This window comes from Oncorhynchus mykiss, chromosome 2 (assembly GCF_057628025.1).
Source record: "Oncorhynchus mykiss isolate SJ-2025 chromosome 2, ASM5762802v1, whole genome shotgun sequence".
NCBI lineage: Eukaryota > Metazoa > Chordata > Actinopteri > Salmoniformes > Salmonidae > Oncorhynchus > Oncorhynchus mykiss.
The window spans coordinates 4,701,113-4,726,428 of NC_143023.1; the positions used below are offsets into that span (position 1 = coordinate 4,701,113).

At 47.4% G+C, this 25,316-nt stretch overlaps 1 protein-coding gene across 11 annotated transcripts in view; it reads right to left on the reverse strand.

The window, feature by feature from the left end:
* Positions 1-25,316, reverse strand: part of LOC110512975 (protein MTSS 1) — a 117,509-nt gene that overhangs the window by 34,990 nt on the left and 57,203 nt on the right. For 6 of the 11 annotated variants that reach the window (XM_090216294.1, XM_090216267.1, XM_090216248.1 and 3 more), the window contains exons 4-7: positions 6,238-6,322; positions 5,050-5,141; positions 4,761-4,835; positions 1,481-1,492 (exon numbers count right to left, since the gene is read on the reverse strand). In XM_090216294.1, coding sequence (XP_090072420.1) covers positions 1,481-1,492; positions 4,761-4,835; positions 5,050-5,141; positions 6,238-6,322 — 264 coding nt within the window. The remainder of the gene's footprint in view (positions 1-1,480; positions 1,493-4,760; positions 4,836-5,049; positions 5,142-6,237; positions 6,323-25,316) is intronic. The other 5 variants (XM_090216253.1, XM_090216290.1, XM_090216274.1 and 2 more) reach the window with 1 other exon arrangement.

Sequence of the window (25,316 nt, forward strand, 5' to 3'; positions counted from 1 at the left end):
CCTCCACAGATAATGATTAGTGTGTGTGTGTGTTCCCCACCTCCACAGATAATGATTAGTGTGTGTGTGTGTTCCCCACCTCCACAGATAATGATTAGTGTGTGTGTGTATTCTCCACCTCCACAGATAATGATTAGTGTGTGTGTGTGTTCCCCACCTCCACAGATAATGATTAGTGTGTGTGTGTGTTCCCCACCTCCACAGATAATGATTAGTGTGTGTGTGTGTTCCCCACCTCCACAGATAATGATTAGTGTGTGTGTGTGTTCTCCACCTCCACAGATAATGATTAGTGTGTGTGTGTGTGTTCTCCACCTCCACAGATAATGATTAGTGTGTGTGTGTGTGTTCTCCACCTCCACAGATAATGATTAGTGTGTGTGTGTGTTCTCCACCTCCACAGATAATGATTAGTGTGTGTGTGAGCTTCAGTGGTGCTGAGCTGATTAACAAAGACGACTGAAACCAAAACAAACCACGAAGCAGTGAAGGCAGGATAATTAAACAACAGAGAGAGAGAGAGAGAGAGAGAGAGGGAAGATAGAGAAGAGAAAGGAGAGAGGAGGAGACAGAACAGTAGGAAGCAGAGCAGGGGACAGAGGAGGGGACAGGACAGTAGGAAGCATAGCAGGGGACAGAGGAGTGGACAGGACAGTAGGGAGCATAGCAGGGGACAGAGGAGGAGACAGGACAGTAGGGAGCATAGCAGGGGACAGAGGAGGAGACAGGAGAGCAAGAAGCAGAGCAGGGGACAGAGGAGTGGACAGGACAGTAGTACACAGTACATTAGACTAACAGAGTTAGTCTGCACTCCACAGAGAGAGAAAGAGAGAGGAGAGAGAGAGAGGAGAGACAGCGAGAGAGAGGAGAGAGAGAGAGGAGAGAGAGAGAGAGGAGAGAGAGAGGAGAGACAGCGAGAGAGAGGAGAGAGAGAGAGGAGAGAGAGAGGAGAGAGAGGAGAGACAGCGAGAGAGAGGAGAGAGAGAGAGGAGAGAGAGAGAGGAGAGAGAGGAGAGACAGCGAGAGAGAGGGGACAGACATTGAGAGACAGAGAGAGGAGAGACAGCGAGAGAGAGGAGAGAGAGAGAGGAGAGACAGCGAGAGAGAGAGGGGGGAGACAGCGAGAGAGAGAGGAGAGACAGCGAGAGAGAGGAGAGACAGCGAGAGAGAGGAGAGACAGCGAGAGAGAGGAGAGAGAGAGAGGAGAGACAGCGAGAGAGAGAGAGGGGTGAGACAGCGAGAGAGAGAGGAGAGACAGAGAGAGAGAGAGACAGAGGAAGAGAGAGAGACAGAGGAAGAGAGAGAGGAAGAGAGAGGGGTAGTGGAAGGAGCAGAACAGAACGGAACACTAAACAGCATAGCAGCACAAGGTAGACTGACAGACTGACTGAAACCCCGGACCCCACAGAGAGGCCGCAGAGCAGGCTGGAGGGCTGACAGACAGACTAACAGACAGACCACCAGCCTGTTACAGACTTACCCAGGGCATCAGCTGCAGGGCAACAACAACAGGTGCCCAGTGACCCGGCGGGGGGGGGGGGGGGGCAATAAGGTCGACGACACGGCCGTAAAGAGGAAAACATTTCAGTCAGTCAAGAGGCCTGAAGGAGACTGCACAAATCATGTTGCTAATAAGTGTCACTGTCACTGTCACTGTCTCTGTGACTGTCTCTGTGACTGTCTCTGTGACTGTCACTGTGACTGCCACTGTGACTGCCACTGTGACTGTCACTGTGACTGTCTCTGTGACTGTCACTGTGACTGTCACTGTGACTGTCACTGTCTCTGTGACTGTCTCTGTCTCTGTGACCGTCTCTGTGACCGTCTCTGTGACCGTCTCTGTGACCGTCTCTGTGACCGTCTCTGTGACCGTCACTGTGCGTCTAATAATGACCCTTTAGCTTCGCCAGACTCTTAGGATAAACTGAGCGACTTACAAAATTGTCCGCGTCGACACTGACATATATCACCGCATTCATTATATGACCCAACATGGGTCTAGTTGTTTGATCTGCCAAAGAGGACTGTTTGTGAGGGTGAACACGTTGCACTAATAACAGCCTTTATAACGAAGAGGCCAAGCTGGAAAAACATGTTTGAAGAATTCAGTCTAGACAGATATATGGCGTTAAACGCTCCCCTGTTCAAGTGTCCAAAGGTGAAAACTTCCCCCTTGAAGTCAGGATTGACCCATTCCTTATAGTTCCTAGTAAAGCACAGGGCCTCTCATAGCATAGGGCACAGGGCCTCTCATAGCATAGGGCACAGGGCCTCTCATAGCACAGGGCCTCTCATAGCATAGGGCCTCTCATAGCATAGGGCACAGGGCCTCTCATAGCATAGGGCACAGGGCCTCTCATAGCATAGGGCACAGGGCCTCTCATAGCACAGGGCCTCTCATAGCATAGGGCCTCTCATAGCATAGGGCACAGGGCCTCTCATAGCATAGGGCACAGGGCCTCTCATAGCATAGGGCACAAGGCCTCTCATAGCATAGGGCACAGGGCCTCTCATAGCATAGGGCACAGGGCCTCTCATAGCATAGGGCACAGGGCCTCTCATAGCATAGGGCACAGGGCCTCTCATAGCATAGGGCACAGGGCCTCTCATAGCATAGGGCACAGGGCCTCTCATAGCATAGGGCACAGGGCCTCTCATAGCATAGGGCACAGGGCCTCTCATAGCATAGGGCACAGGGCCTCTCATAGCATAGGGCACAGGGCCTCTCATAGCATAGGGCACAGGGCCTCTCATATGAGAGACTAGAAAAGTGTGTATTGGTTCAATCTTGTAGAAAAACTAAACATTTAGGATAGCTAGGTCAGTGTTTCAGGTAGTTTTGGTCATTTTGGCTAACTAGTTCAGTGTGGTTTTGATCAAAACATTTAGGATAGCTAGGTCAGTGTTTCAGGTGGTTTTAATTAAGGCGTTTAAGTTCAGGTGGTTTTGATTTTTGACATTTAGATTAGCTAGTTCAGTGGTTTTGGTCATTTAGTTAGCTACTTCAGGGTTTCAGGTAGTTTTGGTCATTTAGTTAGCTACTTCAGGGTTTCAGGTGTTTTGATCAAGACATTTAGGCTAGCTAGTTTAGTGTTTCTGCAGGTTTTGATAATTTAGGCTAGCTATATCATTGTTTCAGGTGGCTTTAATCAAGACATTTAGGCTAACTAGTTTCCTGTTCCAGCTGGTTTTTATCAAGACATTTAGGTCAGCTAGTTCAGTGTTACAGCTGGTTTTGATCAAGACATTTAGACTAGCTAGTTCAGTGTTACAGCTGGTTTTTATCAAGACATTTAGACTAGCTAGATCAGTGTTTCAGGTGGTTTTGATCAATACGTATGACGGCCTACACCTGCCAAACTCGGACGACGTTGGGCCAATTGTGCTCCGCCCTATGAGACTCACAATCACGGCCAGTTGTGATACAGTCTGGAATCGAACCAGGTTGTCTGTAGTGACGCCTCTAGCACTGAGATGCTGTGTCTTAGACCACTGCGCCACTTGGTGCACATTGTTAAATACTGCTCTTCTAGGTAGGACATCTAATAACACTGGAACAAGAAGACCAGGTGCATACTGCTAAATACTGCTCCTCTAGATAGGACTTCTAATAACACTGGAACAAGACCAGGTGCATACTGCTAAATACTGCACCATGGAAATACAACAGCACAGTTTTTGAGCCAAAGAAGTTACAAAAAAAGTTGAAGTTCACTTAGAAATGCAGAAAATGCATAGATGTTTTGGTGCTTTCAAGACGGACATTTTGAAATTTCAACTGGACTTTTAGTCACTCAAGATAACTGACAGCTTGAATAGGAGCTTCCAATAGACGCTCTCTCTCATCTGTCTCTCTGTCTAGACACATATTGAACCTCTTCAATAGCGTCTCCATTTCCTTTCATGGTGCGTCAGGCCTGCACAAAGACTGACTGACTGCATATGCTTATTCAATTGGGATGCCCTGTCCTACGAGGAGAAGACACAAACTGATACTCAGAAGTTGAGCAGACAATCTGTTCCAAATGGCACCCTATTTCCTATGTAGTGCACTTCTTTTGGGCCCTAGCCCTATAGACCCTGGTCTAAAGTAGTGCACTATATAGGGAACATGATGCCATTTGGGACACAGCCAGTGTCCTGGTTTCAGTATAATGACGGTCAACATGAGCTGACTCTGTTGTTTTTCCTCCTCCATGTTTCCAGACATCATTTAGACAGATTCCTGTGTACAAGATGATATCTGACCATCCGCAGAGTCTGACAGGGATCAGGAACAGTCTTACATAAACTTAACCGAAACCATAGCATAGAGTAAAGACATTCGGTAGGGAAGGATGTTCAACTCAATTTGCATGTCCATTTGCCTAAGCGTACCACATGTACGTTAGAGATTGACGTTCAGAGATGATAAAGGAACAAAGAGATGTACTATGTATAGTAAATGTTACATAAACATGTACTGTGTTTAATACTGTAGAGTCCCTGAGTAGCCTCATTGACGTTCAACTCTATTTCCTTTAGACTACATGGACTGTGTAGGTTTGACCTCAAGGGGAAACGACAGCCCATAGAGGTACAGGGTTCACACTATACTTCATATGGCCAAGCCCACTGACATTATATGTATCGTACATAATGTTGTAATAATTATATTTGTATGGCTCAGCCAGTAGAGAAGTGATGGATAGATAGATAGATGGATGGATGGATGGATGGATGGATGGATGGATGGATGGATGGATGGATGGATGGAGTACCTTTCTTTGCCTTCTTCTGTAGCTTCAGAGTGTCTAAAGACTTCTTCTTGATCTCACTCCGAACTTTCTTGTACTCTGTGGGGGGGAAATGGGGTCAACATTTTGGAATGCGATGTTCGACGAGCAGGTGTCCACATACTTTTGGTCATGTAGTGTATATGACACTGGCTTGTTGTGTATGGTTATATCATTATATATCTATATGTTATGATGATACCTTTAGCATGGTCCTTATCCAGAGTGCTGGTTCCTCTCTATATTATTATATATCTATATGTTATGATGGTACCTTTAGCATGGTCCTTATCCAGAGTGTTGGTTCCTCTCTTCCACTCCTCTATCTGATCCTGTAGAGGGTTGATCATGCAGTCCATGAAAGCCCTGCAGGTCACAGCAATCACAAGGGTGAGAAACATTAGAAATCCAGTATTATTTATTAGGATCTCTCCTAGCCCACCAAAAGGCCAATCTTTCAGTAGAGAGGGACATAGTGGTGATGAGGGGTGGGGCATAATGGTGATGAGGGGGCAGGGCACAGTGGTGATGAGGGGTGGGGCATAATGGTGATGAGGGGGCAGGGCATAATGGTGATGAGGGGGCAGGGCATAATGGTGATGAGGGGGCAGGGCATAGTGGTGATGAGGGGTGGGGCATACTGGTGATGAGGGGGCAGGACATAGTGGTGATGAGGGGTGGGGCATAATGGTGATGAGGGGGTGGGGCATAGTGGTGATGAGGGGGTGGGGCATAGTGGTGATGAGGGGGCGGGGCATAGTGGTGATGAGGGGGTGGGGCATAGTGGTGATGAGGGGGCGGGGCATAGTGGTGATGAGGGGTGGGACATAGTGGTGATGAGGGGTGGGGCATAGTGGTGATGAGGGGTGGGGCATACTGGTGATGAGGGGGCGGGGCATAATAGTGATGAGGGGTGGGGCATAATGGTGATGAGGGGGTGGGGCATAGTGGTGTGAGGGGGTGGGGCATAGTGGTGATGTGAGCCAGACAGCTGAGACTAATATAACACCCTGGACTTTCTGGTCTGGACACATGTTGTCAGAGAGACAGCCAGACAGTGTGTGTGTTTTTCATTTATGTGTGTGTGTGTGTGTGTGTGTGTGTGTGCGTGTGTGTGTGTGTAGCTAGGCTAGACCACAGGCACCTAGGTTTACTACTGCACACTGTCACAGCCATGGAGACGCAAGAAGAATTTCTCCAAAATGCCTTGAAGAAATTAGAGATCCCCCTGTGTGACTGTGTGTGTGTGTGTCGTGGACCAGACATGCCCGAGACAGTGGAATGCTGGGAAAGACGAGAATCGGCTGAGCTGGGTGACATTCTACAGATTCATCAGTAATGTCTCACTTTAACGACACTGTTACACACACACACACACACACACACTTCTTAATTTTGTTCAAAGTGACATGTATTGTAAATGATGGTCTAGTAGTGTCGTTGTAAATGAGGACATCCTTACATTGAAAAGTCTCTGAGCTTGGCCTCGATGCTTCTGTGTCTCATACACATCCTGGTTAGAGCTGAACCAATGTCCCTGGTGCCTCCTGTAACACACAAACAATACATCCTGGTTAGAGCTGAACCAATGTCCCTGGTGCCTCCTGTAACACACAAACAATACATCCTGGTTAGAGCTGAACCAATGTCCCTGGTGCCTCCTGTAACACACAAACACCACATCCTGGTTAGAGCTGAACCAATGTCCCTGGTGCCTCCTGTAACACACAAACAACACATCCTGGTTAGAGCTGAACCAATCAGCATAGGAAACTTCACATAATGATTAAGCCTTTATTTTGACAGGAAAGTCATACTGAGTCTATGGAGTCTTTTCCAGACGAGCCCTGCATAAATACATCAAACATATACAACAACACACAATATACACAAACCACACAACATATTAAGAGAAACAGACACATGTATCAACTTAGAGGTCTCAGATCATTACTCATTTCATTTCAGAGAGCTCTGTAAAGTTGTTCCACATAAATGGCACAAAAAAAAAAAAAACAACTAAAAGTAGCTTTACCCAACTCTGTGGAGACCGAAGGGGCCTCCAGTGTTATCCAAGCCTGTGACTGGGTTTGGTAATTAACGATGATAGATAAATAGGAGGTTTCAGCATGAGTGCTTTGTAAATAAACACTAGAGAACGCTGCTCTCTCCTTACATACAAAGAGGCCCAACCCACTTTTTGATACAAAACACAACGGTGAGTTGTAACATCACCAGCAATAATAAACCTAAAGGCCCAATGAGGGAGGGGCCTGGCATTTCAGGATTTTAGGGGCAAGGCCAAATGGCCTTCAAGAGGTGCCAGCGCACCAAGGCTATCTGCTAGGGCACCAATGCCATCGGCTAGGGCACCAATGCCATCGGCTAGGGCACCAAGAACATCTGCTGGGATACCAAGGCCATCTGCTAGGGCACCAAGAACATCTGCTAGGGCACCAAGGCTATCTGCTAGGGCACCAAGGCTATCTGCTAGGGTACCAAGGCTATCTGCTAGGGCACCAAGGCCATCGGCTAGGGCACCAAGGCCATCTGCTAGGGCACCAAGGCTATCTGCTAGGGCACCAAGGCCATCGGCTAGGGCACCAAGAACATCTCATAGGGCACCAAGAACATCTGCTAGGGCACCAAGGATATCTGCTAGGGCACCGAGGCTATCTGCTAGGGCACCAAGAACATCTCATAGGGCACCAAGAACATCTCATAGGGCACCAAGAACATCTGCTAGGGCACCAAGGCTATCTGCTAGGGCACCAAGGCCATCGGCTAGGGCACCAAGAACATCTCATAGGGCACCAAGGCTATCTGCTAGGGCACCAAGGCTATCTGCTAGGGTACCAAGGCTATCTGCTAGGGCACCAAGGCCATCGGCTAGGGCACCAAGGCCATCTGCTAGGGCACCAAGGCCATCTGCTAGGGCACCAAGGCCATCGGCTAGGGCACCAAGAACATCTCATAGGGCACCAAGAACATCTGCTAGGGCACCAAGGATATCTGCTAGGGCACCGAGGCTATCTGCTAGGGCACCAAGAACATCTCATAGGGCACCAAGAACATCTCATAGGGCACCAAGAACATCTGCTAGGGCACCAAGGCTATCTGCTAGGGCACCAAGGCCATCGGCTAGGGCACCAAGAACATCTCATAGGGCACCAAGGCTATCTGCTAGGGCACCAAGAACATCTGCTAGGGCACCAGTAACATCTCATAGGGCACCAAGGCTATCTGCTAGGGCACCAAGGACATCTGCTAGGGCACCAGTAACATCTGCTAGGGCACCAAGGTCATCTGCTAGGGCACCAAGAACATCTGCTAGGGTACCGAGGCCATCTGCTTGGGCACCAAGGCCATCTGCCAGGGCACCAAGGCCATCTGCTAGGGCACCAATGCCATCGGCTAGGGCACCAAGAACATCTGCTGGGATACCAAGGCCATCTGCTAGGGCACCAAGAACATCTGCTAGGGCACCAAGGCTATCTGCTAGGGCACCAAGGCTATCTGCTAGGGCACCAAGGCTATCTGCTAGGGTACCAAGGCTATCTGCTAGGGCACCAAGGCCATCGGCTAGGGCACCAAGGCCATCTGCTAGGGCACCAAGGCTATCTGCTAGGGCACCAAGGCCATCGGCTAGGGCACCAAGAACATCTCATAGGGCACCAAGAACATCTGCTAGGGCACCAAGGATATCTGCTGGGGCACCGAGGCTATCTGCTAGGGCACCAAGAACATCTCATAGGGCACCAAGAACATCTCATAGGGCACCAAGAACATCTGCTAGGGCACCAAGGCTATCTGCTAGGGCACCAAGGCCATCGGCTAGGGCACCAAGAACATCTCATAGGGCACCAAGGCTATCTGCTAGGGCACCAAGAACATCTGCTAGGGCACCAGTAACATCTCATAGGGCACCAAGGCTATCTGCTAGGGCACCAATAACATCTGCTAGGGCACCAGTAACATCTGCTAGGGCACCAAGGTCATCTGCTAGGGCACCAAGAACATCTGCTAGGGTACCGAGGCCATCTGCTTGGGCACCAAGGCCATCTGCCAGGGCACCAAGGCCATCTGCTAGGGCACCAAGGTCATCTGCTAGGGCACCAAGAACATCTGCTGGGGTACCAAGGCTATCTGCTGGGGTACCAAGGCTATCTGCTGGGGTACCAAGGCTATCTGCCGGGGTACCAAGGCTATCTTCCGGGGTACCAAGGCTATCTGCCGGGGTACCAAGGCTATCTGCCGGGGTACCAAGGCTATCTGCCAGGGCACCAAGGCTATCTGCCAGGGCACCAAGGCTATCTGCTAGGGCACCAAGGCTATCTGCTGGGGTACCAAGGCCATCTGCTGGGGTACCAAGGCTATCTGCTAGGGTACCAAGGCCATCTGCTGGGGTACCAAGGCCATCTGCTGGGGTACCAAGGCTATCTGCTAGGGCACCAAGGCTATCTGCTGGGGTACCAAGGCCATCTGCTGGGGTACCAAGGCTATCTGCTAGGGCACCAAGGCCATCTGCTGGGGTACCAAGGCTATCTGCTAGGGCACCAAGGCTATCTGCTAGGGCACCAAGGCCATCTGCTGGGGTACCAAGGCTATCTGCTAGGGTACCAAGGCTATCTGCTGGGGTACCAAGGCTATCTGCTGGGGCACCAAGGCTATCTGCTAGGGTACCAAGGCTATCTGCTGGGGTACCAAGGCTATCTGCTGGGGTACCAAGGCTATCTGCTGGGGCACCAAGGCTATCTGCTGGGGTACCAAGGATATTAACCAAAATAGGTTCAGTTTTGAAAACTGAAAAACGCTAGCTGTTCTGTTAAGAAAAACATAGGTGTATGTAAATGTACACAAATAATTAATTAGCCTACCTGTCAAAGCGTACGGGATAGGCTTTGGTATTGGCTATAGTTTGTCTCTGTCAAATGAAACCGCTCGCATTTGCAGTGCGCTTTAGAGAAGTGTGTTTTCCAGCGAATTGCATTGTGGAACATTTGTGCTTATAGCCAGCCGACTGCCGTGTGCGCATTGCTGCGCTTATAATGTGAAGATACTGTATAGCCTAATAGTTTATAATGTGAAGATATAGCCTAATAGTTTATAATGTGAAGATATAGTCTAATAGTTTATAATGTGAAGATATAGCCTGTGAAGATATAGCCTAATAGTTTATAATGTGAAGATATAGTCTAATAGTTTATAATGTGAAGATATAGTCTAATAGTTTATCATGTGAAGATATAGCCTGTGAAGATATAGCCTAATAGTTTATAATGTGAAGATATAGTCTAATAGTTTATAATGTGAAGATATAGCCTGTGAAGATATAGCCTAATAGTTTATAATGTGAAGATATAGCCTAATAGTTTATAATGTGAAGATATAGTCTAATAGTTTATAATGTGAAGATATAGCCTGTGAAGATATAGCCTAATAGTTTATAATGTGAAGATATAGCCTAATAGTTTGTAATGTGAAGATATAGCCTAATAGTTTATAATGTGAAGATATAGCCTAATAGTTTATAACGTGAAGACATAGCCTAATAGTTTATAACGTGAAGATATAGCCTAATAGTTTATAATGTGAAGATATAGCCTAATAGTTTATAACGTGAAGACATAGCCTAATAGTTTATAACGTGAAGATATAGCCTAATAGTTTATAATGTGAAGATATAGCCTAATAGTTTATAATGTGAAGATATAGCCTAATAGTTTATAATGTGAAGATATGGCCTAATAGTTTATAATGTGAAGATATAGTCTAATAGTTTATCAACATTTTAAGCTAAATCTTCTGATCTGTTGCATCAGCCTCATTGCTTTTAATGTGTTTTATTTTTAAATGTTGGCTTCAGTGGTTGTATTAATTTGTGATCTGTCGTCCCACAACTGTCCCAGAGTCTGTTTGGAATATTTATTTCTCACACAGAAGGACAGAAGGACAAGCTGACCAATAGAATGTACTAGTATATTAACATAGGCTCGTGCTCTTGCTGTTCGTTACTCATCTTGTTTCCTACACGAAAAAGTACATGTGGACAGTTGTTTCTGTAACGTTTTCAACATGCACCTCTAAATTCAACAAGAAGGACTCGTGACGTTGAATCCCCGATGTGTCTTCACCAGTAGCCTACTTCAGAGCTGTGATGCCTGTGAGAAGGATTCCATCACGTGATGGCCATTGGCCAATAAGAATTGAGATATATCTGAAAGAGCCATGTGAGTGAGAGGTGCTTCGGAGCAGGGCGATTGGTCAGCCGGGAGGAGGGATGTACAAGTACTATATTCAGTCCACAAGGGCCACTATGGCGGCTGCAAGGCATGGATTATGGGGGCATTACGGCCACACAAGGGGACATTACGGCCACACAAGGGGGCATTACGGCCACACAAGGGGGCATTACGGCCACACAAGGGGGCATTACGGCCATGGTTGTCGATGCCACCGGGAAATCCTGTGTTTAGCTGGGTATGTGGTCCATGTATGGGAGAGGAGTAGCAATGAGGTGCCACAACACACTTGTCAAATTCCTCCAGGGGTACCAAGCCTACACAAAGGCCCCTGGTCCCCAAAACACTGAAAGACCGCCCATGGTCCCCCCCCTAAACACTGAAAGGTCCCAGCAGCTGTACGACCCCCGAGGTCCAGGGACCGAGCTGCAGCGGACGGACACATCGTCTCCCTCACGGGGACTTCCTCCCAGGGTATTGTTCCCTGTTCTGTTCCCCTCTCTGTCTCTGCCTCATCAACAGGACAGAGCAGCTAGGACAGGACAGGGCCCCTGCTGAACTACAACACCCCATTAACTAAGGCTCTGCAGCCAAACATTGCTGTAACATAGAGACACTAGAGACACAGACAGGGAAAACTACAGCTGCAGTGGTCAGGTCCAGATGTGAATGTGCTTTAGCTTAGTCAACTCCTTTATCGTCTTCAGCTTGGCTAGAGCACACAGGCCTTTAGGTCTGGGACCAAGCTAGTAGCTCCCGAGTGGGCCACAGCGGTCGAAGGCTCTGCATCTCAGCGCTAGAGGCGCCACTACAGACACCCTGGTTCGATCCCAGGCTGTATCACAACTGTCTGTGATTGGGAGTCCCATAGGGCGGCACACAATTGGCCCAGCGTCGTCCGGGTTTGGCCGTCATTGTAGACAATAATTTGTTCTTCACTGACTTGCCTAGTTAAATAAAGGTTCAATTAAAAATGACAAAAATCAAATTTACATAAAGGTTAATGCCCTACAAGGCAGGTTTCATTTGCTCTTGGCCAGCCTGACAGCCTCTGTGCCTGGGCTCAAAACGCCAGACCATGCTACGACTGACTAATCTGCTAGGAGATTAATTAGAAATAAAAAGGCCTTTTTACAAATCACTTCCTCTGGTTTAAAGAGCTATTAATGCTTATTAACGCTGCAGGATCCCATTTAGGCTTAACACACAGCCTGGATGAAGGACAGACAGACGTGTGTGTACAGTGTGTGTACAGTTGGTGTGTGTTCCTGTCTGTGTTTAGCTGGGCACGTGGTTTATGTCTCCATGCCCAGGCCATGGCAGTAAAGCCTCACCAGAACCTTACAACCAGCTGGGGCCTCCTCTAGACCAGTAAACACTCCCAAGTCAGACGAGAGGCTTGACATTGACTGGCAGGACCATTGTCTGTCCTCAGTGTCCTGCCCAGTGTGAGTGAAGGTCTGTTCTGTTTAACCCTGCATGGAGCAGACTGCTCTACTGTGGAATGAATGAACAGCCCTGCAGGACGGGACTTCAACATCACTTCCAGAAACTCACTGAGACCTACTGCTTTTGTTGGAGCTTGTATGGTAGTGGGTGGGGGTGGAGGGTGATTTGTTAACAGCTTACAATAACCCCGCAATAACCCATCTTAGACCCCTTGATACAAGGTTGGATCTTAGACCCCTTGATACAAGGTTGGATCTTAGACCCCTTGATACAGGGGTTGGATCTTACACCCCTTGATATAGGGTTGGATCTTAGATCCCTTGATACAGGGTTGGATCCTAGATCCCTTGATACAGGGTTGGATCCTAGATCCCTTGATACAGGGTTGGATCTTAGACCCCTTGATACAGGGTTGGATCTTAGGCCCCTTGATACAGGGTTGGATCTTAGGCCCCTTGATACAAGGTTGGATCTTAGACACCTTGAAACAGGGTTGGATCTTAGATCCCTTGATACAGGGTTGGATCTTAGATCCCTTGATACAGGGTTGGATCTTAGATCCCTTGATACAAGGTTGGATCTTAGCCCCCTTGAAACAGGGTTGGATCTTAGACCCCTTGAAACAGGGTTGGATCTTAGACCCCTTGATACAAGGTTGGATCTTAGGCCCCTTGAAACAGGGTTGGATCTTAGACCCCTTGATACAGGGTTGGATCTTAGACCCCTTGATACAGGGTTGGATCTTAGACCCCTTGATACAAGGTTGGATCTTAGGCCCCTTGAAACAAGGTTGGATCTTAGCCCCCTTGATACAAGGTTGGATCTTAGCCTCCTTGATACAAGGTTGGTTCTTAGGCCCCTTGAAACAGGGTTGGATCTTAGCCCCCTTGATACAGAGGTTGGATTTGGTGGGTTGTGGCCAGAAGATGCAGCTGTGTTTGGGTCTTAGGCCTAACGAATGTCAGGGGCCATTCAGACAGAACTGGAGTAGAAACAACGTCCATAAGAAGTGTTTAAACTCGGGTTTGGCGGGATCCAGATTTTTATACTGTTCTTGTACCATACCGAGGTATACGGTATTACCGGCAGTGCACACAAGGAGTTTGATTTCTTTCCAAACATAAAAAATAAAAAATAAAAATAAAAATCGGACGCTAGCTAAAAGCTAACAAAGTACTAGCGAATTCCATAGAATTCTATAGCGGACGCTAGCTAAATGCTAACAAAGTACTAGCGAATTCCATAGAATTCTATAGCGGACGCTAGCTAAATGCTAACAAAGTACTAGCGAATTCCATAGAATTCTATAGCGGACGCTAGCTAAATGCTAACAAAGTACTAGCGAATTCCATAGAACTCTATAGCGGACGCTAGCTAAAAGCTAACAAAGTACTAGCGAATTCCATAGAATTCTATAGCGGACGCTAGCTAAATGCTAACAAGCGAATTCCCATAGCGGACCTTAGCTAAACGCTAATAAGCCCAAGCTAATTGGAAGGACAAACAATCCAGCTCATAAAGTTATACAACTATCTCAAAAGGCTACTCACACAGTTTACTGAACGCACAAAACAATATTAGACGGTAGGGATCTGGATCCAGGAGGGGATTGGTTGTCTCTGCTTTAACCAAATAACCTTGATCTTGCAAGCTAGCCACTTAGCAAACAAACCAAATGCATAGCTGGAGCCCTGGAGAGAATTGATTTGGCACATCTTAGATAGTTAAACTTATAAAATATTTAGCTGGCCAACATTAGTAGTGCATTTCAAGTGTAACCTGATCACCTCTCTTGCGCTGCACAACAGTGGGTTGTCACGTCACAAAGCTTCCGCTTGCTCGGTGTGGTGTTTGTAAACAAACACACTTTGTATACATAAGTGTATGTGGACACCCCTTCAAGTTCCAAACTGCCTGTGGAAGCAACTTCAGCACAAGAACTGTTCGTCGGGAGCGTCATGAAATGGGTTTCCATGGCCGAGCAGCCGCACACAAGCCTAAGATCACCATGCGCAATGTCAAGCGTCGGCTGGAGTGGTGTAAAGCTCGCCACCATTGGACTCTGGAGCAGTGCGAAACGCATTCTCTGGAGTAATGAATCACACTTCACCAGCTGCCAACTGTAAAGTTTGGTGGAGGAGGAATAATGGTCTGGGGCTGTTTTTCATGGTTCAGGCTCGGCCCCTTCATTTCCTGTGGATGGATATAACATACAATGACATTCTAGATTATTCTGTGCTTCCAACTTTGTGGCAACTGTTTGGGGAAGGCCCTTTCCTGTTTCAGCATGACAATGCCACCCTGCACAAAGCGAGGTCCATACAGAAATGGTTTGTCGAGATCGTTGTCGGAAGAATTTGACTAATGCTCGTTGCCGAATGGAAGCAAGTCCCCACAGCAATGTTCCAACATCTAGTAGGAAAGCCTTCCCAGAAGAGTGGAGGCTGTTATAGCAGCAATGTTCCAACATCTAGTAGGAAAGCCTTCCCAGAAGAGTGGAGGCTGTTATAGCAGCAATGTTCCAACATCTAGTAGGAAAGCCTTCCCAGAAGAGTGGAGGCTGTTATAGCAGCAATGTTCCAACATCTAGTAGGAAAGCCTTCCCAGAAGAGTGGAGGCTGTTATAGCAGCAATGTTCCAACATCTAGTAGGAAAGCCTTCCCAGGAGAGTGGAGGCTGTTATAGCAGCAATGTTCCAACATTTAGTAGGAAAGCCTTCCCAGAAGAGAGGAGGCTGTTATACCAGCGAAGGGGGGGACCAACTCCATATTAATGGCCATGATTTTGGAATGATATGTTGGACGATCAGGTGTCCACATACTTTTGATCGTGTAGTGTACCTCGGCATACTGAGGGAAGCCTAGTTTAAACACACTGCTACTGTGCTTGTAAAGACTTCAGACAAAACCACCGGCTTGACCAACCGTGTAATGAAACCGTTTCATGGTGCTACAGTATAACGCAGTCTGAAACGGTACTGTATGTTTACAGACACTTAAAACGACAGCAGAATACGGAAATGGACAAAGGCAGACTGCAACAGAAGCTCTTAGATATCATTCAGTCTCACTTTTATGTTTATAAAATAAGTGACTTTTCTCCTGAAATTAACTGGACAATGTGTTAAGATAATGTAGAGTTAATGTGACAAAATAGTTTCTCTCTGTTATTCTTTATCATTATCTAGACGACAAGGAGGTCAGTCTCTAGTCTCATAAGAGCACTCTGTCTGTAACACTGAGTTGTGAACCCTGATTGTTTTCACTCAATCCCTCTCTGTCTCTCTCTCACTCCGTCTGTCTTTCTGTCTGAACTAAAACCAGCATCAGAACCCACAACCTCAGCTCCGCCTGAGACACAGTCCACCTCTTGTTACTGGTTAAAATAAACGTACAGTCCACACACAGAGAGAGAGAGAGAGAGAGAGAGAGAGAGAGATGTTTTTATTTGACCCCCTCTCCCTCAGATTGACTAGCTGTTATTGAGAGGGTGTGGTGGCAGTAGGATATATAACCCTCCCTTTATATCACACAGTCAGGAACAATAATACAATACAGACATATTGATAGTCCCCCTATGGTGACAGTCATAGTGACACTGTTCCTATGGTGACAGTCATAGTGACACTGTTCCTATGGTGACAGTCATAGTGACACTGTTCCTATGGTGACAGTCATAGTGATACTGTTCCTATAGTGTGCCCTCCTGAACAGGACCCTGGAATAAGGAAGCTGCCCCAGACAGGGGGAAACGCAACCTGGGTAGGAGCTCTACTGATTGGCTGTAGAGGGGATGATCCACCTCCTCAGGATCTAAAATCTCAGGGTCTTAACACATGACACATCTTCTTTTACATGAGAGGACATGCATTCTGGCAGTCATGCTGGCAGCTCTTCCTGTATAACAAGCCCAACCCAGAGAGAGTCTTCACAGTCACCATGACAGGAGACTTCGTTCCTTCGGTGGTTGTTCTCAACATTTCTTTCAACAAAACAAACAAGCATGCCATAAAAATAGCTTTCTTTAGTTCTACTGACACGACCACACGGATTCCAGCTTTAGAAGGAACAGAGAGGATCAGAGAGGAACAGAGAGGTACAGAGAGGAACAGAGAGGAACAGAGGATCAGAGAGGATAAGAGAGGATCAGAGAGGAACAGAGAGGAACATAGAGGAACAGAGAGGTACAGAGAGGATCAGAGAAGAACAGAGAGGAACAGAGAGGATCAGAGAGGATCAGAGAGGAACAGAGAGGAACAGAGAGGATCAGAGAAGAACAGAGAAGAACAGAGAGGAACAGAGAGGATCAGAGATGTACAGAGAGGATCAGAGAGGAACAGAGAGGTACAGAGGGGAAGAAAAGGTAAAGATAGGTTTTTAATTGTGTAGTCTGGTGTTTCTCACACCAGCCGTTGGTTTGAGCCTTTAGCCAAGACAGCAGTGTGGAAGCTGGGCTCTGACCTCTACTATGATTGGCTGGTTCCCTTGGTAGACCGAGGCAGAGTGTGTGTGTGTGTGTGTGTTAGAATGTGGTGGTTCTGCTCTCTCCGAGGGTTGCTCTGGGAGAGAAAACCTTGGCTCCTTTCTGTTTTACCACCAGAGAAACAGATGACAGCCGCTGGTAGGAAACGCACGGTGGCTGGCCTTGATGCTCCCCAGCTGAAATCAGCAGCACTCAGAGGCCGTGCAGAGACATGCTGAGACAACTCTTAGCCATTACATGAGGACATTATCACACTCTAAAGGAGAAGATCCACTGAACTGGACATCGATGGATTCTATGTACCATCCAATTCACTATCCTAAGTGACTGGTATTGAACTGACACTTCAATTGTATGAATGAATCGTCCACAACCCTCCCCTCTGTCTGCTCTGTAGTCAACTCTGAGAGACATTCTCCTTCCATTGTCCACAAACATTACATCTCCTCCTTCCTCTCATTGGTTGACAGCTGTCAGTGAGGTCCTCTCAAGTGGAGTCAGTGTGGGAGTGGTCAGTTAACAGGTGTATAGCAGGGTTAATAGTGGAGTCAGTGTGGGAGTGGTCAGTTAACAGGTGTATAGCAGGGTTAATAGTGGAGTCAGTGTGGGAGTGGTCAGTGTGGGAGTGGTCAGTTAACAGGTGTATAGCAGGGTTAATAGTGGAGTCAGTGTGGGAGTGGTCAGTTAACAGGTGTATAGCAGGGTTAATAGTGGAGTCAGTGTGGGAGTGGTCAGTTAACAGGTGTATAGCAGGGTTAATAGTGGAGTCAGTGTGGGAGTGGTCAGTTAACAGGTATATAGCAGGGTTAATAGTGGAGTCAGTGTGGGAGTGGTCAGTTAACAGGTGTATAGCAGGGTTAATAGTGGAGTCAGTGTGGGAGTGGTCAGTTAACAGGTGTATAGCAGGGTTAATAGTGGAGTCAGTGTGGGAGTGGTCAGTTAACAGGTGTATAGCAGGGTTAATAGTGGAGTCAGTGTGGGAGTGGTCAGTTAACAGGTGTATAGCAGGGTTAATAGTGGAGTCAGTGTGGGAGTGGTCAGTTAACAGGTGTATAGCAGGGTTAATAGTGGAGTCAGTGTGGGAGTGGTCAGTTAACAGGTGTATAGCAGGGTTAATAGTGGAGTCAGTGTGGGAGTGGTCAGTTAACAGGTGTATAGCAGGGTTAATAGTGGAGTCAGTGTGGGAGTGGTCAGTTAACAGGTGTATAGCAGGGTTAATAGTGGAGTCAGTGTGGGAGTGGTCAGTTAACAGGTGTATAGCAGGGTTAATAGTGGAGTCAGTGTGGGAGTGGTCAGTTAACAGGTGTATAGCAGGGTTAATAGTGGAGTCAGTGTGGGAGGGGTCAGTTAACAGGTGTATAGCAGGGTTAATAGTGGAGTCAGTGTGGGAGTGGTCAGTTAACAGGTGTATAGCAGGGTTAATAGTGGAGTCAGTGTGGGAGTGGTCAGTTAACAGGTATATAAGCAGGGTTAATAGTGGAGTCAGTGTGGGAGTGGTCAGTTAACAGGTGTATAGCAGGGTTAATAGTGGAGTCAGTGTGGGAGTGGTCAGTGTGGGAGTGGTCAGTTAACAGGTATATAGCAGGGTTAATAGTGGAGTCAGTGTGGGAGTGGTCAGTGTGGGAGGGGTCAGTTAACAGGTATATAGCAGGGTTAATAGTGGAGTCAGTGTGTGAGTGGTCAGTGTGGGAGGGGTCAGTTAACAGGTATATAGCAGGGTTAATAGTGGAGTCAGTGTGTGAGTGGTCAGTGTGGGAGTGGTCAGTTAACAGGTATATAGCAGGGTTAATAGTGGAGTCAGTGTGGGAGGGGTCAGTTAACAGGTGTATAGCAGGGTTAATAGTGGAGTCAGTGTGGGAGTGGTCAGTTAACAGGTGTATAGCAGGGTTAATAGTGGAGTCAGTGTGGGAGTGGTCAGTTAACAGGTGTATAGCAGGGTTAATAGTGGAGTCAGTGTGGGAGTGGTCAGTTAACAGGTGTATAGCAGGGTTAATAGTGGAGTCAGTGTGGGAGTGGTCAGTTAACAGGTATATAGCAGGGTTAATAGTGGAGTCAGTGTGGGAGTGGTCAGTTAACAGGTGTATAGTAGGGTTAATAGTGGAGTCAGTGTGGGAGTGGTCAGTTAACAGGTGTATAGTAGGGTTAATAGTGGAGTCAGTGTGGGAGTGGTCAGTGTGGGAGTGGTCAGTTAACAGGTGTATAGTAGGGTTAATAGTGGAGTCAGTGTGGGAGTGGTCAGTTAACAGGTATATAGCAGGGTTAATAGTGGAGTCAGTGTGGGAGTGGTCAGTTAACAGGTGTATAGTAGGGTTAATAGTGGAGTCAGTGTGGGAGTGGTCAGTTAACAGGTGTATAGTAGGGTTAATAGTGGAGTCAGTGTGGGAGTGGTCAGTGTGGGAGTGGTCAGTTAACAGGTGTATAGTAGGGTTAATAGTGGAGTCAGTGTGGGAGTGGTCAGTTAACAGGTGTATAGCAGGGTTAATAGTGGAGTCAGTGTGGGAGGGGTCAGTTAACAGGTGTATAGCAGGGTTAATAGTGGAGTCAGTGTGGGAGTGGTCAGTTAACAGGTGTATAGTAGGGTTAATAGTGGAGTCAGTGTGGGAGTGGTCAGTGTGGGAGTGGTCAGTTAACAGGTGTATAGTAGGGTTAATAGTGGAGTCAGTGTGGGAGTGGTCAGTTAACAGGTGTATAGCAGGGTTAATAGTGGAGTCAGTGTGGGAGGGGTCAGTTAACAGGTGTATAGCAGGGTTAATAGTGGAGTCAGTGTGGGAGTGGTCAGTTAACAGGTGTATAGCAGGGTTAATAGTGGAGTCAGTGTGGGAGTGGTCAGTTAACAGGTGTATAGCAGGGTTAATAGTGGAGTCAGTGTGGGAGTGGTCAGTTAACAGGTGTATAGCAGGGTTAATAGTGGAGTCAGTGTGGGAGTGGTCAGTGTGGGAGTGGTCAGTTAACAGGTGTATAGTAGGGTTAATAGTGGAGTCAGTGTGGGAGTGGTCAGTTAACAGGTATATAGCAGGGTTAATAGTGGAGTCAGTGTGGGAGTGGTCAGTTAACAGGTGTATAGCAGGGTTAATAGTGGAGTCAGTGTGGGAGTGGTCAGTTAACAGGTATATAGCAGGGTTAATAGTGGAGTCAGTGTGGGAGTGGTCAGTTAACAGGTGTATAGCAGGGTTAATAGTGGAGTCAGTGTGGGAGTGGTCAGTTAACAGGTGTATAGCAGGGTTAATAGTGGAGTCAGTGTGGGAGTGGTCAGTTAACAGGTGTATAGCAGGGTTAATAGTGGAGTCAGTGTGGGAGTGGTCAGTTAACAGGTGTATAGCAGGGTTAATAGTGGAGTCAGTGTGGGAGTGGTCAGTTAACAGGTGTATAGCAGGGTTAATAGTGGAGTCAGTGTGGGAGTGGTCAGTTAACAGGTGTATAGCAGGGTTAATAGTGGAGTCAGTGTGGGAGTGGTCAGTTAACAGGTGTATAGCAGGGTTAATAGTGGAGTCAGTGTGGGAGTGGTCAGTTAACAGGTGTATAGCAGGGTTAATAGTGGAGTCAGTGTGGGAGTGGTCAGTTAACAGGTGTATAGCAGGGTTAATAGTGGAGTCAGTGTGGGAGTGGTCAGTTAACAGGTGTATAGCAGGGTTAATAGTGGAGTCAGTGTGGGAGTGGTCAGTTAACAGGTATATAGCAGGGTTAATAGTGGAGTCAGTGTGGGAGTGGTCAGTTAACAGGTGTATAGCAGGGTTAATAGTGGAGTCAGTGTGTGAGTGGTCAGTGTGGGAGGGGTCAGTTAACAGGTGTATAGCAGGGTTAATAGTGGAGTCAGTGTGGGAGTGGTCAGTTAACAGGTGTATAGCAGGGTTAATAGTGGAGTCAGTGTGGGAGTGGTCAGTGTGGGAGAGGTCAGTTAACAGACTGTCAGCTGGTGCTGATGGATGGAGAGGTGTGCTTCTCAGGACTAATTAAAGGCACCGACCTGTCGGCCAGCCAAGTCAGTCAGTCATTCACCCAGTCAAGTCAGTCAGTCAGCCAGACAGCCGGGGCCACCGTGGGGAATGTCCCTTCCTTTCATCATCATCATCATACCGTAGACCTGGGTTCAAATACTATTTGAAAGTATTTCTAATACTTAAGCTGGGTATCATTGAGCTTGTCTTGGTGAAATGGAATCAGTCGAATAGTGGGAAAACTCACAAACCATCTGACACTCCAGACAGGCTAAAGAAAACGGTTAAAGTATTTTGAAATATTTCAAAATGACTTGAACCCAGGTCTGGCCTACACTTCCTCCTTCAGCTGTCACCTTCCAGTCGCCTGTCTTCAGGGATGACTCATTCATTATTACCAGAGCGGCTGGTCCTGTTCTCGTGTGTGTGTGTGTGTGTTTAGCAGGGAATGGGATCTGTCATCATGTATGTTTCTAAAGGACTTGTTAAAGTAGCCCTTTCCTGCAGTCAATGACCAAAAGCTGTTTGGCCTCTTGGGTGGAATGTTATTCATATTTTTCAAAATTAATAAAGATTTTTTTTTATCAACGACAAAAATCCAGTGTTTCTATGTTAAATAGTTTCGTGATATTTCAGTCTTCTGTGATGTATATTAAGTGTAATATTGGGATGAAATCTCAAATTGAATACATTTCTAACTATTATATATATATATATATATTTAATCCCATAACCATGTGTGTGAGGTGTACACTTTTGTTTCAAAGTACATTTGTGTCAGACTACCCAGAACCACTCTGTGTCAGACTACCAACAGTCACTCTGTGTCAGACTACCAAAAGTCACTCTGTGTCAGACTACCAACAGTCACTCTGTGTCAGACTACCAACAGTCACTCTGTGTCAGACTACCAACAGTCACTCTGTGTCAGACTACCAACAGTCACTCTGTGTCAGACTACCAACAGTCACTCTGTGTCAGACTATCAACAGTCACTCTGTGTCAGACTACCAACAGTCACTCTGTGTCAGACTACCAACAGTCACTCTGTGTCAGACTACCAACAGTCACTCTGTGTCAGACTACCAACAGTCACTCTGTGTCAGACTACCAACTGTCACTCTGTGTCAGACTATCAACAGTCACTCTGTGTCAGACTACCAACAGTCACTCTGTGTCAGACTACCAACAGTCACTCTGTGTCAGACTACCAACAGTCACTCTGTGTCAGACTACCAACAGTCACTCTGTGTCAGACTACCAACAGTCACTCTGTGTCAGACTACCAACAGTCACTCTGTGTCAGACTACCAACAGTCACTCTGTGTCAGACTACCCAGAACCACTCTGTGTCAGACTACCAACAGTCACTCTGTGTCAGACTACCAACAGTCACTCTGTGTCAGACTACCAACAGTCACTCTGTGTGACCCTGATTTAGCCCACTGCAATAAAAGGTTAAAACCAGTTTTGTGGGCGGGTGGGTATTTGGTTTGTGACACTCTAGTCATGGCTAGTCAATGTCTCATGTCTTCTTCCTCTACTTAACTAGTCATGGCTAGTCAATGTCTTCTTCCTCTCCTTAACTAGTCATGGCTAGTCAATGTCTTCTTCCTCTCCTTAACTAGTCATGGCTAGTCAATGTCTTCTTCCTCTCCTTAACTAGTCATGGCTAGTCAATGTCTTCTTCCTCTCCTTAACTAGTCATGGCTAGTCAATGTCTTCTTCCTCTCCTTAACTAGTCATGGCTAGTCAATGTCTTCTTCCTCTCCTTAACTAGTCATGGCTAGTCAATGTCTTCTTCCTCTCCTTAACTAGTCATGGCTAGTCAATGTCTCCTTCCTCTCCTTAACTAGTCATGGCTAGTCAATGTCTCATGTCTGGTTTGGGAGCAGAAGTAGTTGTCGTTCCTCTGAGGAGAAATCACAGTTCATTGGCCTCATCAAAGAAGCATCGGTATATCTGTCTCTCTCTCTATCACCCAGTGCATCCAGGGTGAAGCCAAGCCATAAACCACACACTTTCTCTGCCAGCCAGCCTCCCTCCCTCCCCTCCCTCCCTCCCTCCCTGCCTCCCACCTCTTCTGCTTACTGGTAGAAAACAGAGGTTAATCAGTTCACCTCCACAGCTGCCTATTGCAGGTCTGCCAGTCCACAGACAGTGTCAAGTGGAGACTAGTGTCTGTCTTTGTCACTGTTCCATATGGCACCCTATTCCCTATTTAGTACACTACCTTGGAACAGGGCCCCTTGTAAAAGAGACATTGGTCTCAATGGGACTCCCTGCCTAAATAAAGGTTACATGTAGGGAATAGGGTCTCAATGGGACTCCCTGCCTAAATAAAGGTTACATGTAGGGAATAGGGTCTCAATGGGACTCCCTGCCTAAATAAATATTACATGTAGGGAATAGGGTCTCAATGGGACACCCAGCCTAAATAAAGATTACATGTAGGGAATAGGGTCTCAATGGGACACCCTGCCTAAATAAAGGTTACATGTAGGGAATAGGGTCTCAATGGGACACCCTGCCTAAATAAAGGTTACATGTAGGAAATAGGGTCTCAATGGGACACCCTGCCTAAATAAAGATTACATGTAGGGAATAGGGTCTCAATGGGACACCCTGCCTAAATAAAGGTTACATGTAGGAAATAGGGTCTCAATGGGACACCCTGCCTAAATAAAGATTACATGTAGGGAATATATAGTATATATAATATATGCTGATAGGTCAGATTCCCTGCCTGGTCTCCATGTTGACAGACTGCTGATAGGTCAGATTCCCTGCCTGGTCTCCGTGTTGACAGACTGCTGATAGGTCAGATTCCCTGCCTGGTCTCCATGTTGACAGACTGCTGATAGGTCAGATTCCCTGCCTGGTCTCCATGTTGACAGACTGCTGATAGGTCAGATTCCCTGCCTGGTCTCCGTGTTGACAGACTGCTGATAGGTCAGATTCCCTGCCTGGTCTCCATGTTGACAGACTGCTGATAGGTCAGATTCCCTGCCTGGTCTCCATGTTGACAGACTGCTGATAGGTCAGATTCCCTGCCTGGTCTCCATGTTGACAGACTGCTGATAGGTCAGATTCCCTGCCTGGTCTCCATGTTGACAGACTGCTGATAGGTCAGATTCCCTGCCTGGTCTCCGTGTTGACAGACTGCTGATAGGTCAGATTCCCTGCCTGGTCTCCGTGTTGACAGACTGCTGATAGGTCAGATTCCCTGCCTGGTCTCCGTGTTGACAGACTGCTGATAGGTCAGATTCCCTGCCTGGTCTCCGTGTTGACAGACTGCTGATAGGTCAGATTCCCTGCCTGGTCTCCGTGTTGACAGACTGCTGATAGGTCAGATTCCCTGTTCTGTTACCCCTCTGCCCCAGAACACCAGAGTTCTGTTACCTCTCTGCCCCAGAACACCAGAGTTCTGTTACCTCTCTGCCCCAGAACACCAGAGTTCTGTTACCCCTCTGCCCCAGAACACCAGAGTTCTGTTACCCCTCTGCCCCAGAACACCAGAGAGAGAATAATCTGGCCTATCAGTGTGTGTGTGTGTGTGTGTATGTGTGTGTGTGTGTGTGTGTATGTGTGTGTGTGAGTGTGTATGTGTGTGCGTGAGTGTGTGTGTGTGAGATAGTGTGTGTGTGTGTGCGTGCGTGTGAGAGCGTGCATGTGTGTGAGCGTGTGTGTGTGTGTGTGTTCCTCTGTGCCTCTGGCTCCAGCCCTCTAATTAGCTGTAGATAGTAGGCTGTATGCTGCAATGCAGTGGTTCCTATCGTTCTATCTCATGGTTCAGCCCACGGGGATGGGGAACATCTGTGTACCATATATCATACACACAGGGTTATCTGCCAGTCTAAACACAGCCAGGCAGCCAGCCAGCCAGTCAACCAGCCAGGCCCTGGTAATGACAAACTAGGACCGGGTTAGAGATCAAGATCTTATGGCTGGGATATCACCAGCATGATCTGGAATCTGCAACATTTTGTCTATGCTGAACGCCCCCCCCCCCCCCCCCCCCCTGCTGCCTGCCTAGTGAACTGCTGCCTGTCTAGTGAACTGCTGCCTGCCTAGTGAACTGCTGCCTGCCTAGTGAACTGCTGCCTGTCTAGTGAACTGCTGCCTGCCTAGTGAACTGCTGCCTGTCTAGTGAACTGCTGCCTGCTGCCTGTCTAGTGAACTGCTGCCTGTCTAGTGAACTGCTGCCTGAACTGCTGCCAGCCTAGTGAACTGCTGCCTGTTTAGTGAACCTGCCTGTCTAGTGAACTGCTGCCTGCTGCCTGTCTAGTGAACTGCTGCCTGTCTAGTGAACTGCTGCCTGTCTAGTGAACTGCTGCCTGTCTAGTGAACTGCTGCCTGTCTAGTGAACTGCTGCCTGTCTAGTGACCTGCTGCCTGTCTAGTGAACTGCTGCCTGTCTAGTGAACTGCTGCC